We start from the raw sequence: 17,592 nt of genomic DNA, 5'->3' as shown, positions 1-17,592 counted from the left end.
TTGAGGAGGTGATGTGTGACCTGAAGTCCATTTGGGAGCAGACTCGCCTTTCGTTGAAGATTCCTGGATACAAGCTTGGCCCACGATTCTTGGGTCCTTTTGAGGTCCTATCTCGCATAAATCCGGTCCTACAAGCTGCGCCTTCCTTCCACCATGCGCATCCGGAACTCCTTCCATGTCTTTTTACTGAAGCCTGTTGTCCTGAACCGTTTCTCCCGGGAAGTATCTCCACCTGCTCCTGTGGCTGACTCCTCAGACATTTATGAGTTGAAGGAGATCCTCGATATGAAGACGGTGAAGGGTAAGCGGCTGTTCTTGGTTGGCTAGAAGGGCTTCGGGCCGGAGGAGAGATCTTGGGAGCCTGAAGACAACATCATGGACCATGATCTCCTACAGAGATTTCTTCAGCCCAAGAGGAGGGGGAGGCTAAATGGGGGAGGTACTGTCATGGGTGGTCCCGTGACCCATATCTCGTGGGCTCACCCGTGCTCCCCAGGGTTCGCAGGTGCGGCGCCAGGGCAGCTTACCTTCCTTTGTTCGGGAGTCCCAGGCCGAGCTGAGAAGGGGACGCGCCCGCGGCACCTTCAGGAAATTTAAAGGGCCAGCGACACCACTGATCAGTGCTGGCTGATCACTTCCCCTTTAAAAGACCAGCACCTTCTTCACTGCCTCGCCGGATCTTTGTGCCTCCCAGCCTGAGAGAAAGCACTGTTGCGATTTACCTGCGTTCCAGTGTCTCCTGCGTTCCTGAGCCCCTCCATGTTTCTGGGTCTACCTGAGTCCCTCCATGTTCCTGTATACCAGTGTTCCTCCGTGCTGCTGTTCCTGTGTACCAGTGTTCCTCCGTGCTGTAGTCCTGTGTGCCATGTTTCCGTACCCATCTGCTTGGACCTCCTGTTGCTGACCCCGGATTGGACTCTGACGTTGCATCCCTGCCGCCTGCCCTGACCCTGTGCCTGGACCTGAACACGAGATTGTCTGCCGTTCCTGTACCTAGACCATTGCTGCCACTGCAGACAAGTCACAGGCGGTCCCGTGACCCATATCTCGCGGGCTCACCCATGCTCCCCAGGGCTCGCAGGTGCGAGAGGTGCTGGATTATACCAGGCCACAGCTAGTCCGACCCGCTTTGCGGCAGGCTCTGGTGAAAACCGGGTATCACTTAGACTCTGGTCCCAGGTAGTGGCTTGTGTCATCGCCTGCAGTGATCCAGAGGATACACATCCCTCTAGCCTGACAGCTGTTCTATATCTCATGAGTTTAGGGACTCTTAGGCCTCCTTTTATTTTGTTGGAGTAGAGAATTGTTGCAGATATTCTGGGTTTTTGGCTCCCCATATGAAGGTTAGCATTTGATTCTGTAGTTTTCGATTATATACAGTTTTGGGATTGGGGTAGATATGGTTCTAAATTGGTACAATATTTTGGGTAGTATACGCATTTTATAGATTATTATTCTTCCCATCCATGAGAGAAGATTAGTCTTCAAGGCTTCTAAGTCCTTCTGTAGGGAGGAAATAAGAAGTTTCATGTTGATTTTCGCTAGGTTTTTAATAGGGGTTGAAAGCTTTATTCCCAAATAGGGAATTGCTTCTGTTTCCCATTTGAATGGGAATTCTTGTGTTTTTTGTTGTTTTAATATAGGGGGGGGGGATATTAAAACCTAGAAGTAGGGATTTGTTGACATTTATCTTGTAATAAGAAACTTCCCTAAATCTTTTTATTTCCATCAGTTCTCTAAGAGAAGATAGTGGGTTGGCGAGGGATAGGATGGTGTCGTCTGCAAATAATCTTATTTTATGTTGGTGTTTGCCTGCTGATATGCCGTTTATATTGGGGTTAGTTCTAATCAGTTCTGCAAGAGGTTCCACTATTAAAATAAATATGAGAGGGGAAAGGGGACAGCCCTGAGGGGTTCCATTGGTGATAGTAAAGGGGTTTGACATAGGGCCATTTATTAAGGTTCTAGCTGATGGTGCTCTGTATAAAGCCTTGATGGTTGATAGAGTGTTACCAGAAAATCCAAATTTTTCTAGGGTTGAGAAGGCAAAATGATTTGAAGATCCGGCAGAGAGTGAAGGGAGGTGCTGGATTGTAAGGGTGAGCCGGATTAGCCAGTGCCAATTAGGAGGACGCTGGCCCTTTATGGCAGGACAAGGCGGCGCACGTGAGCCCTAGCAGCGGGAGCGTGCTGCCTATTCAGAGGAGGCGTGTGGCCTGGACAGGACCACAGCCTTGAGCCTGGAGAGTTAAGTACGGGCCGGGGGGAACACACCACATAGCGGAGCACGGGTGTACCCGCGATCCGCGACATGGATCGCTGGGGCACCCATGACAATACACTTTGATGTCGCAATTTAAGAGTAAAATAGGACGGAAATTAGGTGGGGTGGTGGTTTCTGTATTTGGTTTTGGTATAGCCACTATAGTAGCTTGTAGCATTTCTGCTGGCAATCTCCCTGATGACATGGCTTGGTTTAGAGCTTGAGTCATTTGTGAGAGGAATGTGCTGTGAAAGTGCTGGTAATAATCATTAGGGAGCCCATCAGGGCTTGGGGCCTTATGTTTCTTAGTAAGGAGGATGATTTTGCGTAATTCTTGTTCCAGGATAAGGGCTTTTAGAGATTGGAGATGTGTTTTAGAAATTGTTGGAAGATGGACCCTTTGTAGAAATTCATTAATTAGTGAGGGTTCCTGGGTTGTTATATTCAAGTCTTCTTTTAGGTAATACATGATTTTAGAACCTGTTTCTTAACCCATTTTGTCATCAGTTTTGTAGGTTTGTTGTGTGAAATATAGTGTGTCATCTTCCAGGATAACATTTATTTGTCATAATCTTCCATTAATAGCGTGTGTGTAATTTATGTCTGAGGGAGAATAGTTGTTTGTGTCATTTTATGGTGGGTAAGTTTTGTAGTAAGTTGTCAGTCATTGTTGTGCATGACAGGGTGTTTGAAATGTGTATGTTTTTCTGTCTGTAATGCCTTGAGGTTAATTCTATCATTATTCCTCTTATGTACATTTCATGACCTGTCCATAGTTTAAGGGGGTCTATGTCATTGGTGTTGTTGTGCATAAAATATTCATTTATGCCTTTTTTAGCTGCTTCTTGGAAGGAAGGTAAGCTTAGTAGGAAAGTATTGCATTTCCAAAGTCTTTGGGTATTTTTGGTGGTGAAAAGGCATATTTCTAGGTAAATAGGAGAGTGGTCAGACCAAGTCGTTGTGTGTATGCTAGAAGATTTAACTCTTGTTAGTGTATTTCTTTCCTTTAGAAATAGGTTTATCCTAGACAATGTTCTGTGTCTGGGTGAATAATAGGTAAATTCTTTGGAAGCTGCGTTTAGGAATCTGAAGGTGTCATACAGCCCTTGTTTTGTATCCAAATGTTGATGTAGGGGAAGATCTAGTTTTGTTAGCTGTGGAATCTATGGATGTGTCAGGTATTAAATTAAAGTCACCACACATTATTAATGATCCTTTTTGGACCTTCTGTATGTTCCTAGCTAGTTTGTTAAGGAAGCGTACTTGAGATGTGTTTGGTGCATATAGGTTCACCAGTGTGATTATAAATGAATTAATCTAGCAAATTAAATAAAACTCCCTTTGGTATATAAGTTTTTTTTCCATTTCCTTAAAGATTAGTGTGTTTCTGATTGCAATACCCATTTCAGCATATTTTTTACTGGCATTAACTTGGTATATTTGTGGAAACCGTTTATGTGAGTATTTAGGTGTCTTGTACAAAATGTGTCTCTTGGAGACTGTCTCTTGGAGATTGTGAAGACAAGGCATCTTTCCATAGGGATGACCTCTTAAAAGGGGAATTGAGCCCCTTGTGTTGAGAGATATGACGGTGTAATAACATTTGTATATACTATACCAATGTAGCCGAGGAGTCGTTCACAGGTACAGTTGGGGGTGGGGGGGGGGGGTAATCTTTTCTCACTGTACTAAACTGGCAGTCAGTTTTGCCTGGCTTGGGGGGGGGGAGGGGGAGTTCACCTGGAGGTGTATCCTGTGTATCCTCCTAAAGTTAGTTGTCTGTTCAGCACTGGGACTGGAGAGGCTGGTCAATTGGAAGTTGGATGCCAAAGGAACGTAGAAGGGGGATTCTTTCTTTTGGTCTTCTTATTGTGTGTGTAATTCCATCTTTGTGTACTAGGAGTTTAGTGGGGAATCTCCATTTGCATACCAGCATTGCGTAGAATATTGGTGATCGGGATGAATAGCTTTCTTGTTTGTAGAATTGTCTAGGAGAGATTGGCATATAGATGTATGTTGTTATATAGTGATGGCAGGGTTTTCATTATCCTGGCTGTGGACATCAATCCCTCTTTAATGTGAATGAAGTGAATTTGTGAGAAAAGGGTCAAGTCCTTCAAGGTAGGAGTGAGGTATAGATGGTAAGTTTACCTCTGAAGCTCAGAGTCTCGGTCTTTGCTTCTCTGGGCTGGATAATGGAGTCACGTCTGTGCTCTCAAGCAGCCTTGTGGTTGGCGCCATTTTGTGGCTTGAGCTCAGCGTGTGTGTGTTCTCTGAGGAGCCATTCAAGTAGTGTGCCGTGACTACCTCTGCAAATGAGGGTGATCTAAGAGCCAACGGCTGTGTGGGACCTAGCTGAATTTCGGTCCCGTCTGCGACCGAGTCACTTCCCCTGGAGCTCGTTGGAGAGGAGCCGCCGGAGCATGTGGAGGTAAGGCAGCATTGTAATTCCCTGCTCGGGCAGAATTCTGATAGCTTTTTGGGGCCCAATCTGCCTATTTTCCTCTTTGTGACCATTCTCTCAGTGGATGTTATTTCTGGAGGTCCTTTACAAGCAGAAACACCGCTGAAAAGTTGCTTTCAGGAGGAATAGCAGACGGAGCTCAAGCTAGTGCGTACGTCCTGAAGCTCTTTCAGGCCATGCCCCTCAATCTAACAGTATTCTCAAAAATCCTGGGAGATGGATATGCTAAACCTGAAAGGAAATATATCCTTAACATCTATTGTCAGAACTATTCTTTGGTAGTTAAATGATCTAGAAAACCGTATTGTAAGCAGTGCATCTAGAGAACAACTATATGAAGCTTTACCTCTCAGCTGCTATTACCTTCGTGGCCAATGCATTTGCAGAGAGTGTGAGATTTTCTGCAAAGAAAGGAGCCTTGTCCAATGTAGCACATAGGGCCCTCTGGCTAAGACAGTGGTGAGGAGACTTTTGGTCAAAGGTCAAGTTATGTGTGGAAGGATTTTAATACCTGGGTGTACATATTGTACGGGACATCTCCCGTTCCTACTCTCTTAATATAGCCCCTTTGGTGACTTATCTAAAAGATAAGGTAAATACTTGGAGGCTCCTGCCTGTGTCTGTACGCATAAATTTACTTAAAATGATTGCATTGCCTAAATTGTTGTACACCCTAGAGCATGCAGATATCCCAGTGCCCAGACGTTTTTTTGCGCAGCTGGACTCTATGTTCACCTCATTCATCTGGGGGAGTGGGCGTGCTAAACTACGTCTGTTCACTTTGCGTCGCCCTAAGGCACAGGCAGGGGCTGCTTTGCCGGATCCCTTCTTGTATTACCTGGCGGGTCAGCTTCGCTATCTCCGTAGTTGGGTGTCACCTGGGCAGATGCCAGACGCTGAAAGCCACCTTGCCCGGTTCCTCCACCTACGCTTCCTGTGGCCAGTATTGGAGCCTGTTGATTATAAGCCTAACCACCTTCTTCCTTTGCATAGGCTGGCCAGACAGGTTTGGTCTCATGCCAAGAAACTATCAGCTGCACTGGGCACCCTTGTTCATGTTCCCCTCTGGTCCCACCCAGGTTTGCTCCATCTCTCAGATTTGCAAGATGGTTCATACTGGACCGCCAAGGGTCTAGTGATCATTGCTCAACTTCTTTGGGAGGATGGGGAGGCTCTCTCTGTGGAGGCAATTAGATCCGCTTTTGATGTTCCAGATAGGGAAGTCTATCATTGCCTACAGCTAAGGCACGCTTTTCTGGCTCAGTTCCCTCCGACAGAGACTACTTTCTCCTCATTCCCACTGATTGGAATTCTACGCTCTCAGGGTCCTAGAGGCCTGGTATCTGTTATCTATACCCACCTCCTTTCTGAGCTGTTGGAGGGTCCCCCTCTGCCAGTCAGAGCCCGATGGGAGGCTCTCATTCCCTCACTATCGGATGAAGACTGGGGGGCGGCCCAGGAGTCTCACACCTCGGTATCACTGGCAGCCAATAATAAACTAATTCAGTTGTTCATCATCCATCAATGCTATATAACTCCAGTCAGACTGTTTCATATGCATAGATTGCCGAACTCTAGATGTCACAGATGTCATGTGGACAGGGCAGATTTCATCCACCTAATATGGACTTGCGATTACATAGCCGTATTCAGGACAGAAGTAGTTTCTCTGCTGACTGCTATCCTGAATAAACCGGTCCCTACCTCGCCGGCCCTATGCCTGTTGGGAATTACCCGGGAGGATGACTGGTCCCATTATGAAACTATTTTCTTGAAGGAAACTCTGTTTTTGGCCCGTAAGGCCATTGCCATACGCTGGATGGCTGATCGCTCTCCTACTGTCTCTCAGTGGAAGAAACTAGTTAATCTGACTCTACCTTACCGCAGCTGGCCGGATAAGTTCCGAAAAGTGTGGGGCTCTTGGTGCTCTTCCCCAGATACTCTTTTTAATGTTCGCAGTCTGAGAGAGTCTCTTGTCCCTTTTCAGTGAATGCAATACTCGATGGAGGTCATATTATTATAATTTTACATATTACAGTTGGGCACCCTTCCTGCACTCCTCTGTGCACTGTCAACAGGAGGGATTCCTTGCTCTCCAGAAATAGGGTGGTGGGTTACCTTGTTGCCTAACCATTGTTACTACCTTTTCTTTAACTCCATTTATCTCTTGACACCTATCGACCAGGTTGGTTACTGTTCTATGTATGGGTTGGGGAGGGGTTTACTGGATCGCTGTTTTTGTATAGATGTTATTACACATGACAAATGATTGTGTAAAGATATATGTTGTTATATCTGATGTACCACAGCTAATGTTTTGTGATGTTGCACCGTTTCATTTCTGTGCCAATAAAGCGATTTAAAAAAAAAAGGTCAAGTTATGTGGATTCCCTTTCACAGGACCCAAAGAGAACCCTTTCCCTCTTTGGACCAAATATTGATACCATCCTAAAGAAAGCTACTGATAAAAAGAATGGCTTTACAGGGCCTCTGGAGCTACCCTAAAGGCGGCAGAGGAAGAGGTTTTACCTAAACAATGAAGTCTTTGGTTCCCTAACATAAAGATGGGGACAACCACAAGTGGATCTTTTTGCTACAAAGAGAAATACAAAATTACCAGCCTTCGATTCCATGCAAACAGATTGCCTCCCAGACAGCCTGGGCGCTCTCAGTCACCATTGGGAAACAGATCTGACATTTGCCTTTCCTCTAATCTCCAGGATTCTTCAGAAACTTCCTTCAGGACAAAAAAAGAACTCGTTCCCATCTCTGAAAGAAATGGCTGAGGTCTGAGGAAAGACCTTCTACATCAAGGTCGTATTCTCCATCCTTATCCTGAAATATACCAGCTTTCAGCATGGATCCTGGAGGGTCAATGTCAAGAAGAAGTAGTAGCTACCCTTAGGGCGAGTTGGAAGCCTTCTACATCAGCAATCTATTTGAAAATCTGGAAAAGATTTGTGTATTTTTGTGAACCTAACCTGACAAATATGTCTTCAAATATCGCCTTTATACGGCAGCGCGTCAGAAGAAGATTTCAGGACATCGGGTTAGTATAGTGCTCAGTTACTCACACTATACACTAGAATACAAGTGTATTGCAGTGTAAAGGCTTGAACAAGCGATCGGATGAACGCTTGTTCAAGCCAAAGGATGGAAAATGTAAAAAAAAAAAAAAAAAGATTTAGTCATTTTGTAATATAATTAAATAAATAAATAAAATAAAAGTCCCATAATCTCCCCAGTTACACATAAAATGCAGATAAAGTATATAAAACACAAAAACACGTTCTTATTTGGTATCACCACATCCGTATCAATCTGTACAATAAATCTAAATCAATATTGAACCTGCTCGGTGAACGACGTAAAAAAAAAATCCCTGTAATATACAATTTTTCATCAAACACCATCGCTAAAAATGTTCTTAAAAGTGATTTAAAAAAATTACGTTCCCTAATATGATACGACTGAAAAGAACAAATCTTTTCTCAAAAAAGAGTCCCTCAACCAGATCTGACAACAGAAAAATACAGAAGTTATGGCCCTAAAAAGTTGCAAATAGTAAAAACAATGCGATTTTCTCCAATATTGGTTTTGCTCAGAAATTGAGCAAAGATGAGAAAAACTATATAAATAATCGCAATTGTTTATAATCCTGTATCATCGCAATCGTAGTGAAACAGAGAATAAAGATAAAATATTATTTTTACATTACGGGGAGTGGGGGGAAAAAAAAGCTAAAAACCCCAAATAAAAATTGATGATTTTGTTTGTGTCCCCCTTGAAATAGTTAATAAAATCTCATGAATAAGCTTTAGACTCCCAAAATGAATTATCTATACATTGTATCTCATCCTGTAAATAATAAGCCTCATATGTTTGCATTACCAAAAAAAAATAAAAATTTATAGGTCGTACAATGTGACAATACAAATCTGCTGTGAACGGCGCCTCCATTCATTTTATGCTGGGCCGTGCGCCGGTACAGCAGTTACCACCACATATGGGGTATCAGTACACTCGGGAGGAATTGGGCATCAAGCGTTGAAGTGCGTTTCACCATTTAATTTATTCTGAAACTGTCAGTTTTGGCCTAAATTAATGTATTTTCCAAAAAAATTAAAAAGTTTCTAAATCGCAGGTCCATATTGTTTTAACCCCTTAAAGGGTTAATAGACTTAATAGAAGTTGTTTTACATACATTGAGGGGTGAAGTTTCTATAGTGGGGTAATTCATGGGATTTAATTTTTACAAACTTTTGCCAAATTCTCACTTTTTTTCAGAACGAAACGCCAAACTTATCACTTAAATTTTATAACTAACATGAAGTACAATGTGTCACGAGAAAACAGTCTAAAAATCACCTAAATGTTAAAGTGTTCCGAAGTTATAACCAATTATCGTGAGACATGTCAGATTTGAAAAATCAAGTCTGGTCATTGAGCTGAAAACTAAGGGGTGAAAGCTACCTCTAGACTATGTCCGAAAATAAAGAATAATCGGCCTCCCGAAACTTATCTATTTTCTTAAACGCAAAGGTTCCATTTAAACCCATGGAATCCTCTAACATCAGGACCCTTCTATTAAAAATGTGGGGCTATCACTAGAGCTAGACGTCTGGGAGAGATACAAGCACTGTCTATAAATTAACCATATCTTAGATTTTCTGATAATCGGAACACACTAACATTCGATCCCAACTTTCTCCCTAAGGTGACTACAGACTTCCACCGGAACCAGGAGATCATTCTCCCTTCTTTTTGTCAAAACCCTATGTACCCCAAAGAAGCTCTGTGGCACACACATAAGATGTATTGTTCTACATTATGTATCAGTAATTAAAGACTGGAGGAAAGACACAAACCTGATCTTACAATTTCAGGGGAAAAATAAAGTAATCCTGCTTCACAACCATGAAATATTTGATGAGAGACTATTTGGTATGAATGTAGAATTTTCTAGAACAATGCTTCATAGCAACTGTATTCCTCATAAACTGCTGTTATTTCTCCACATTCCATCAAGCCCGTGCACGTGCAGTGTGCGCATACATACACCAGGTGGCGCTACACTCCGGCTTCTGAAATGGACGCATGTGCTTCCCCTGCGTTAATCAATTGCCGATGTGGAAGGCTGGTTGTGACGAGCGCCGATCGCATAGAGCAGTATGCACAGTGGCTGCAGGATGACCCTGTCCAGAGGGCTGAGGTGCTGCCAGCGGGTCTTCTCCTGGGTGCCCGTGGTGATTATCTCCTCCGTGGTGCTGTGGTCGTACTACGCCTATGTGTGGGAGCTGTGCCTGGGTGAGTACCGGGCTCCATAGTCTTGAGGGCTGTAAGGAGGAAGTGGCAGCCCCTGTGCTGCACCTGTGTGCCCTGATCACCCTGCTGCATCTTACTCAGCATGGCATCCTATAGTGATGGCCAGAGATTGGAGCTGGTTTCCATTTCCTTATAATTTAAGATGAATATTGCCTGTAGAATTACATTAGGGGAAAAAAACGAATTTTTTAAACGTAAAAAAAATCAAAAAGTAACCTGTGTGATCGCTGCTCTGTGTGCCAACTGTGTTGTATGATATCTGTAATTAAAAAATAAAAATCCTCAGTGGTTACTGGTTAAATCCAGAGATGCCACTAGTCCTCCCCGAGGGCGGCAGTGCTGTAACTTCATACAAGACACTGAGACCCCCGAGACCAGGGAATGGCTGCACTAGATAGGAAGAGCTCATTGTGGAGGAGCAGAGCTGGATCAGTATAATGAACATATTCTTTTTATCACCTTTCCTCCATATTTTTGTGAAATTGGACAATGTCTTTAAAAGGATATATTTAATGGGGTATTCCCATTTCAGCATATTATTATTGTTTACATAATAAAGTCAAATAATTTTATATACTTTCTGTATCAATTCCTTCTGGTTTTCTAGATCTCTGCTTGCTGTCATTCTATAGGACGTGTCTATGGGTTTTTTTTTTCCAGTCATGTGATGTCATAGAGGAGCACGCCTCGTTAGTATCGCATAGAGCAGTGATGGCGAACCTTTTAGAGCCTGAGTGCCCAAACTTCAACCAAAAGCCACGTATTTATTGCAAAGTGCCAGCGCAGCAATTTAAGCAGTAATTTATTTCTCCTTGTTCTTTGACAACTTTCAATCGTTCAGCCTCCTAAGGACACCAAGGCAGTTGAAAGGAGGAGGGCAAATTCATCTATCATTGTAGGAAGATTCTGCAGGAAGATTCTGTGAGTTCTGTCTATTGAACTTCATGCTGGGGTTATGGCCTGGGTGCCCACAGAGAGGGCTCCGAGTGCCGCCTCTGGCACCAGTGCCATAAGTTCGCCACCACTGGCATAGAGTAATCAGAGCTGTGTGTTATAATGAGCCGTGTACCTGTCTGACATTACGTGACCATATTTATATCTACAGGAAGTAAACTTGGAAACTTTTTATATAATAACAGCAAGCAGAGATCTAGATTACCTTGAGGCCACATTCAAACGTGGAGTTAAAAACGCATCACACAATCACCAATTGAAGTAAGATTACATTTATATTGTGTTTAGTGAACACAATGTGAACACAATCTTGTGTAGATGAACGCAGCAGGAGTCTCTGCATTTTATTTTGAAATGCTACCCAAAAGCCTCATGTGAAAGTGGCCCGAGGAATTGATACAGAAAGCCTATTGGAAAAAAGTAGAACTTAAAGGGCACCTACCACCACGATTTTATCTATAAAGCTAGATCGGGTGGTAGGTGGATGTAAGGGACGTGAGGATAGCTCTTTTTAGAGCTAATCCTCACGTCCCCGCTAACTTTTAATAAGCTTTATTCCGTTAATATGTAAATTTAGTTATGCGGCTACTGGGGCGTGGAGTAGCCGGGCACGAGGCTGCACAGCGCGGCTACTCCACGTCCCAGTTGCCACATTACTCCTCCTACCCTGTTGTGTGCGGCGCGCAGCGTCCGACCAGCCGGAGTTCTGCGCATGTGCAATAGCTCCGGTCTCGGAGATGTGGCTGCTCAGACGCGGGCCAGCATGGCGGACGAGGGCGAGCAGCTACGCGAGTAGCCGCGCCGTGTAGCCTCGTGCCCGGCTACTCCATGCCCCAGTAGTCGCATAACTAAATTTACATATTAAGGGAATAAAGTTTATTAAAAGTTAGCGGGGACGTGAGGATTAGCTCTAAAAAGAGCTATCCTCACGTCCCTTACATCCACCTACCACCCGATCTAGCTTTATAGGTAGAATCGTGGTGATAGGTTCCCTTTAAAAATAATTTTGGCCTTGGAAACCCCTTTAAAGGGATTGTTTAGGTTTAAAAATGCATTAAAAGTGTGCTCACTGACATCAAGTTTATTTATCATAAAAATGGAACTGAGTTACAAAACCAAATACAGCCACTACACAATGTATGGTAGGAAGTAAAAAGACTACATCTCCAGGTTTTGTGTTCACTGAACTGATCTGGTTCAACCCCTTCACTGTAAATCCTATAGGTGAGTATGGTATATGAAGCACTAGCTATGTACAGTAGTTTGCTAGGATTTTCCCCCTGCTGTGTTGATTTATCGTAGATTCCTACTTGTTTGTCACCAAGCAAGCATGTATTGGAAAGCTTTCTAATGTACTCCACCTATGGCCAGTTTCAAGGTCTCTACTTGCTGTCAGAGGATGGAAACATTGACACTTGTATCCCTCTTTCATTTGCCCTATCTGTTTTTGTTTGTAGGAGTATATTAGCAGTGGTTTACACCGATGATGGCTCTTTATTGGATAGTATTTGTTTAAAACTAACAAATGTAGAGCCTCATAATACAATATAATGAACCCCTCTATGAGCTGGCATCAGATTCTGGATATAAATGTTTACTGTATCCAGTTGCAGAAAGCAAGCAGAGATTCTGAAAATGGTTTTCAATTAAATGGTCCTGGAGGTCTGTATTTGGCATTTGTTGCTGTTGCTCCTAGTTTATTTTGCTTTTTGGCTATGTTACTCTTTGAAGAGAATAAACAGTGACCAAAACAAACCTGTTAGTGGGTGATTTTCTTAAACATTTACCTTTAGGAAGTTATTATTGGGCCTAATGCACACGACCATTTGAAAATGGCCATATGTACGTGTAGGATATGGTGCCATTCATTACAATGGGTAACACGGCCACCCATTTTAATGGTCGTATTGTGCAATGTAACATGCCATACTGTGAGCAAGATGCAAAAAAATATAGAGCATGTCGTATTTTCTCATGTATTTCTGTATGTCCCATGGAACCATGGAAGTCTATGCGAATGTATAAAATATGGGTTGCTTATGTGTTGCACGTATGTGCACCGTATGCTGCAGTATATACGTGCAGTATCCAGAACTACTGGGAGGTGCGTTCTGTAACCCAGCCGTGATTTTCCAGCCCTCCGTATTTTATACACATACGCTATAGATACAAAGACATACTTGCTCATACTGGTGGAAAAAAGTAATGCATATACAGCCAAAATACATCTGTATATACAGAACAGATAAAAACATACAGTCATGTGCATGAGGCCTAATTTTGCACAAACTTGGTTTTTTATTATTTGAACTGCACTATATTGATATGTTATCCTTATTTTTTTTTTTTTTTTTAGTGACCGTAGAGAATGCATTGGAAAAAGGTAAGATAATTCCAGTGTGTCCTGTCACATGTAGATGTGTTCTGTAGTGTTATTTCTTTTATTTTTTTTTTATTTTTTTTTATTTTTTTGATATCAGAATGGTTGTAAGGCATTTGTAGATTAAGGGTACATGACCATCGATTGACTTTGTTTGGTGTGGATCCAATAATCGGCTGCTGACACTGACGCTGTGTGCGGCAGGAGTTACACACCAGAGTGATTGTATTTGCCATGTTGTAGGATAAGGTTGTACAATACCTGTTTACTATGAACCTTTCTCATCTTGTACGAGGAAGTGTCATTAATGCCAGGAATGTGACCAGGACCGGTTCTGCTGACTAATCCTGCCTCTATTTTTTTCTTAGTTTTGTCATATATGTTATGTAACATTGAAGCAAAAATGTATTCCTGTACTTGTACTTCCTGTATGGAGAGAGGCATAACTAGTCGTTTCTGATGCCTTCTCTCTTCCAACAGGATCTCTGCAGTTCCTGGTCACATGTATCAAACACACTGAAATTTCATTGCTGAACTACCAGGTCCATGGGTAGTAAATCCTGTAAAAAGCAGATAAAGGCCGCAAAAATAGAGACTGAGAGAAATATTGCCAGGGAGAGCAAAAATAATCCCAAATTATTTTTCAAGTATATAAATGATAAGAAACTAAAAACAGAGAGTGTGGGTCCCCTTAGAAATAACATGGGGGTCATGGTGGAAGGAGATGAGGAAAGGGCCAATCTACTGAATGTCGCCTTCTCAACTGTCTTTACCCAGGAAAATCCCCTGGTGGAAGACACAATGAGGAATAATGTAAATTCTTTTTATAATGTCAACAGTTTAACCGAGGAAGAGGTACGGCGCCGCCTCGCAAGCACTAAGATAGATAAAGCACCGGGGCCAGATGGCATACACCCCCGGGTTCTGCATGAATTATGTACCGTGATAGACAGACCGTTATTTTTAATATTTGAAGATTCACTGAGGACTGGTTATGTTCCACAGGAATGGCGCATAGCAAATGTGGTACCAATATACAAAAAAGGATCAAATAGCGATCCTGGAAACTACAGACCCGTAAGTGTAACTGCTGTGGTGGGGAAAATATTTGTGGGGTTTATTAGAGATGCTATCCTGGAGTATCTCACTGAGCACAACCTTATAACCCAGCGTCAGCATGGGTTTATGAGAGATCGGTCCTGTCAGACTAATCTGATTGGTTTCTACGAGGAGGTAAGTTCAAGACTGGATCTGGGGGACGCTGTGGATGTTGTATATCTGGACTTCTCAAAGGCATTTGACACCGTGCCACATAAAAGGTTGGTATATAAAATGAGACTGCTGGGAATAGGAGAAAATCTGTGTATCTGGGTAAATAATTGGCTTAGTGATAGAAAACAGAGGGTGGTCATTAATGGCACATTCTCAGATTGGGTTGATGTTACCAGTGGAGTGCCACAGGGGTCAGTATTGGGGCCACTTCTTTTTAATATTTTTATTAATGACCTTGTAGTGGGTTTACACAGTCAAGTTTCAATATTTGCAGATGATACTAAGCTGTGTAAAGTAATAAATACTGAGGTCGATAGTTTAGCATTACAGAGGGATTTGTGGAAGCTTGAGGGATGGGCAGAGAAATGGTTGATGAGGTTTAATGTAGATAAATGTAAAGTTATGCACTTGGGCCATGGAAACAAAAAGTATAATTATGTTCTAAACGGTCAATTACTTAGTAAAACTGAAGCTGAAAAGGACTTGGGGGTATTGGTGGATGGTAAACTTAATTTTAGTGACCAGAGCCAGGCGGCTGCTGCTAAAGCAAATAAAATAATGGGATGTATCAAGAGAGGAATAGATTCTCATGATAAAGACATAGTTCTGCCCTTATACAAATCCCTGGTCAGACCACACATGGAATATTGTGTACAGTTTTGGGCACCAGTGTATAAAAAGGATATAGTAGAGCTGGAACGGGTGCAGAGGAGAGCAACCAGGATTATTAGGGGAATGGGGGAACTAGAATACACTGACAGATTAAAAAATTTGGGATTATTCAGTTTAGAAAAAAGACGACTGAGGGGAGACCTCATTACAATGTACAAATACCTGAACGGACAGTACAAGGATCTCTCCAAAGATCTTTTTATACCTAGGCCTGTGACCAGGACAAGGGGGCATCCTCTACGCCTAGAGGAGAGGCGATTCTACCATCACCATAGACAAAGGTTCTTTACTGTAAGAGCAGTGAGACTATGGAACTCTCTGCCGCAGGAGGTTGTTATGGCGGACTCTATGTACATGTTCAAGAGAGGCCTGGATGACTTTCTGGAGAGAAAAAATATCACGGGTTATGGGGATAAAACATTTATTTAATTCTTAAAGGTTGGACTTGATGGACTTGCGTCTCCTTCCAGCCTTATATACTATGATACTATGGGGAATAAAAGGGTTTGATAAGATTATAAGTTATTAGTAAATGCATTAGAGATGACCACCTTGATCACCAAGAAGAATAGGCACCCAGTGTTGTCACTTACCTGTACACCGCTCAGTTTATTTATGAAATTAAATTTTTCTATAGGTCAATTATAGCTCAGGTTGACCTGGGACATTAAAGGGAAACTGTCACCACATTTTTCACAAATACAGCTAGTGACAGGTTCCAGTAGATCCCTATTAGCTAAATGACACCCTTCTTTTAGCTAAAAATTGTTTCCATCACATCCCCATAAAACTTTATCTGACATACAGTCAGGAGTCTGGGAGGGGGGGGTCTGTGCTGCTCGGCTGAATCTAATGGCTCCTCGACATTTCTAATGCCTCCTTACCAGTCAACCCTTCATGTCATGTGACCAGGCCAGATAAAGTCATGTGAAAACGCAATAACATTTGCAAAATCTACCCCCTGTATGTATCTAATCACATTAAATCGCATCATGTTTCCATGACCTTTTACTCATGGAGGCTGCAGTGATTTCATCTGATCAGATACATACATGGGGTGGGTAATGGACGCTAGGTGTTATTGGGACACGTCCTCTTTAAATCCTAGCTGTATGCCAGGTAAAATAACCAAGTTGATTTTTATTGGGGTGTGAGGGAAACAATTTTTAGCTAAACCTGTGATGACTGATGAATGATAGTTCTGAAATCTGTACCATGCATAAAGTCAGCCCCTATTTGTTTACAATAGATGTATAACCACTACAGTTATGACTGACCGTCTATGAATAACTGGGGTAAATCGGGTAAATTCAGTTGTAATGAAGCTTGGATTGACTTCATTATAGACACCTTATAAATGATCATTGCAGCTTGAGACTAAAGTAAAGCATCCAGACAGCTTCACCAGGGGTCACGGTGATCAGAGGTGTCTGTTTGTAACTAGGGGTCGTCTGTAAGTTGGTTGTCGTGGCTGTAAAAAATTAGCATTTGAAATGCTTATGTTATAATAATAATTCCTTATATAGTGCATACAGATTACGCAGCGCTGCACAAAGCATGTCAAATGAATCCCTGTCCCCATGGGGCTCACAATCCAAACAACCTACCAGTATGTTTTTTTTTGTGTGTGTGTGGGAGGAAACCAGAGGACCTGGAGGAAACCCACGCAAACACGGAGAGAACATACAAACTCTTTGCAGATGTTTACCTAGGTGGGAATTGAACCCAGGACCCCAGCGCTGCAAGGCAGAGGTGCTACCCATTCAGCCACCGTGTTATGTGTCAGTTTATGTGTAGCTGCACATTCGCATACTCTATTGCAGATATCGCTTTTATAGATGGTCCCATAGTAATGTTGCACATAATAAATCACATCAAATATCAATGGCATAAAGAAAAGTAAAAATTACAATCAGAAAATGGAACTGGAGTACACAACAATGCATTATGTACCAATAAGCAGTGAGAGGATTGCGTGGCAGCGGGACTGTTGGTAGACCTGACCTATCTAACCGTGAACCTCATGTCTTTTCAAATGCTGCCACAGCTTTCCTCTTAGGCTACATTCACACTACCGTTGCTTGCTGTACCTTAGCACGGTCCTATCTTCTTTCGGGGTTCGGAATGGTACGGTGCTGCACGTGTTCGGCACTGTACCGCTCGCATAGGGTGTGGTGCGCCCTTTCCGGTGTGTGGGGGACGTATATCGGCCGTATATATGTCGGCCGTATATACGCCCCCCTTGCGGCAGTGTGAATGTAG

General features: G+C 42.7%; 1 protein-coding gene and 1 long non-coding RNA gene across 6 annotated transcripts in view; one reads left to right on the top strand and one right to left on the bottom strand.

The window, feature by feature from the left end:
- Window positions 1-9,714, bottom strand: part of LOC140078036 (uncharacterized) — a 59,806-nt gene extending 50,092 nt beyond the window's left edge. For both annotated transcript variants that reach the window (XR_011849882.1, XR_011849881.1), the window contains exon 1: window positions 9,596-9,714. This is a non-coding gene — a long non-coding RNA (uncharacterized lncRNA). The remainder of the gene's footprint in view (window positions 1-9,595) is intronic.
- The window catches only part of ZDHHC15 (zDHHC palmitoyltransferase 15), a 42,397-nt gene that overhangs the window by 6,319 nt on the left and 18,486 nt on the right, over window positions 1-17,592 (top strand). The window contains exons 1-2 of one of the 4 annotated variants that reach the window (XM_072125816.1): window positions 9,796-10,034; window positions 13,372-13,389. In XM_072125816.1, coding sequence (XP_071981917.1) covers window positions 9,899-10,034; window positions 13,372-13,389 — 154 coding nt within the window. In that variant the 5' untranslated portion in view covers window positions 9,796-9,898. Of the gene's footprint in view, window positions 1-9,795; window positions 10,035-13,362; window positions 13,390-17,592 lie in introns of those variants that run through there. The other 3 variants (XM_072125815.1, XM_072125814.1, XM_072125817.1) reach the window with 3 other exon arrangements.

The sequence above is a fragment of the Engystomops pustulosus genome, chromosome 9 (assembly GCF_040894005.1).
Source record: "Engystomops pustulosus chromosome 9, aEngPut4.maternal, whole genome shotgun sequence".
Taxonomy (NCBI): domain Eukaryota; kingdom Metazoa; phylum Chordata; class Amphibia; order Anura; family Leptodactylidae; genus Engystomops; species Engystomops pustulosus.
Note: the sequence above shows the minus strand (reverse complement) of the source record. Positions and strands in the feature narration are given on the sequence as shown.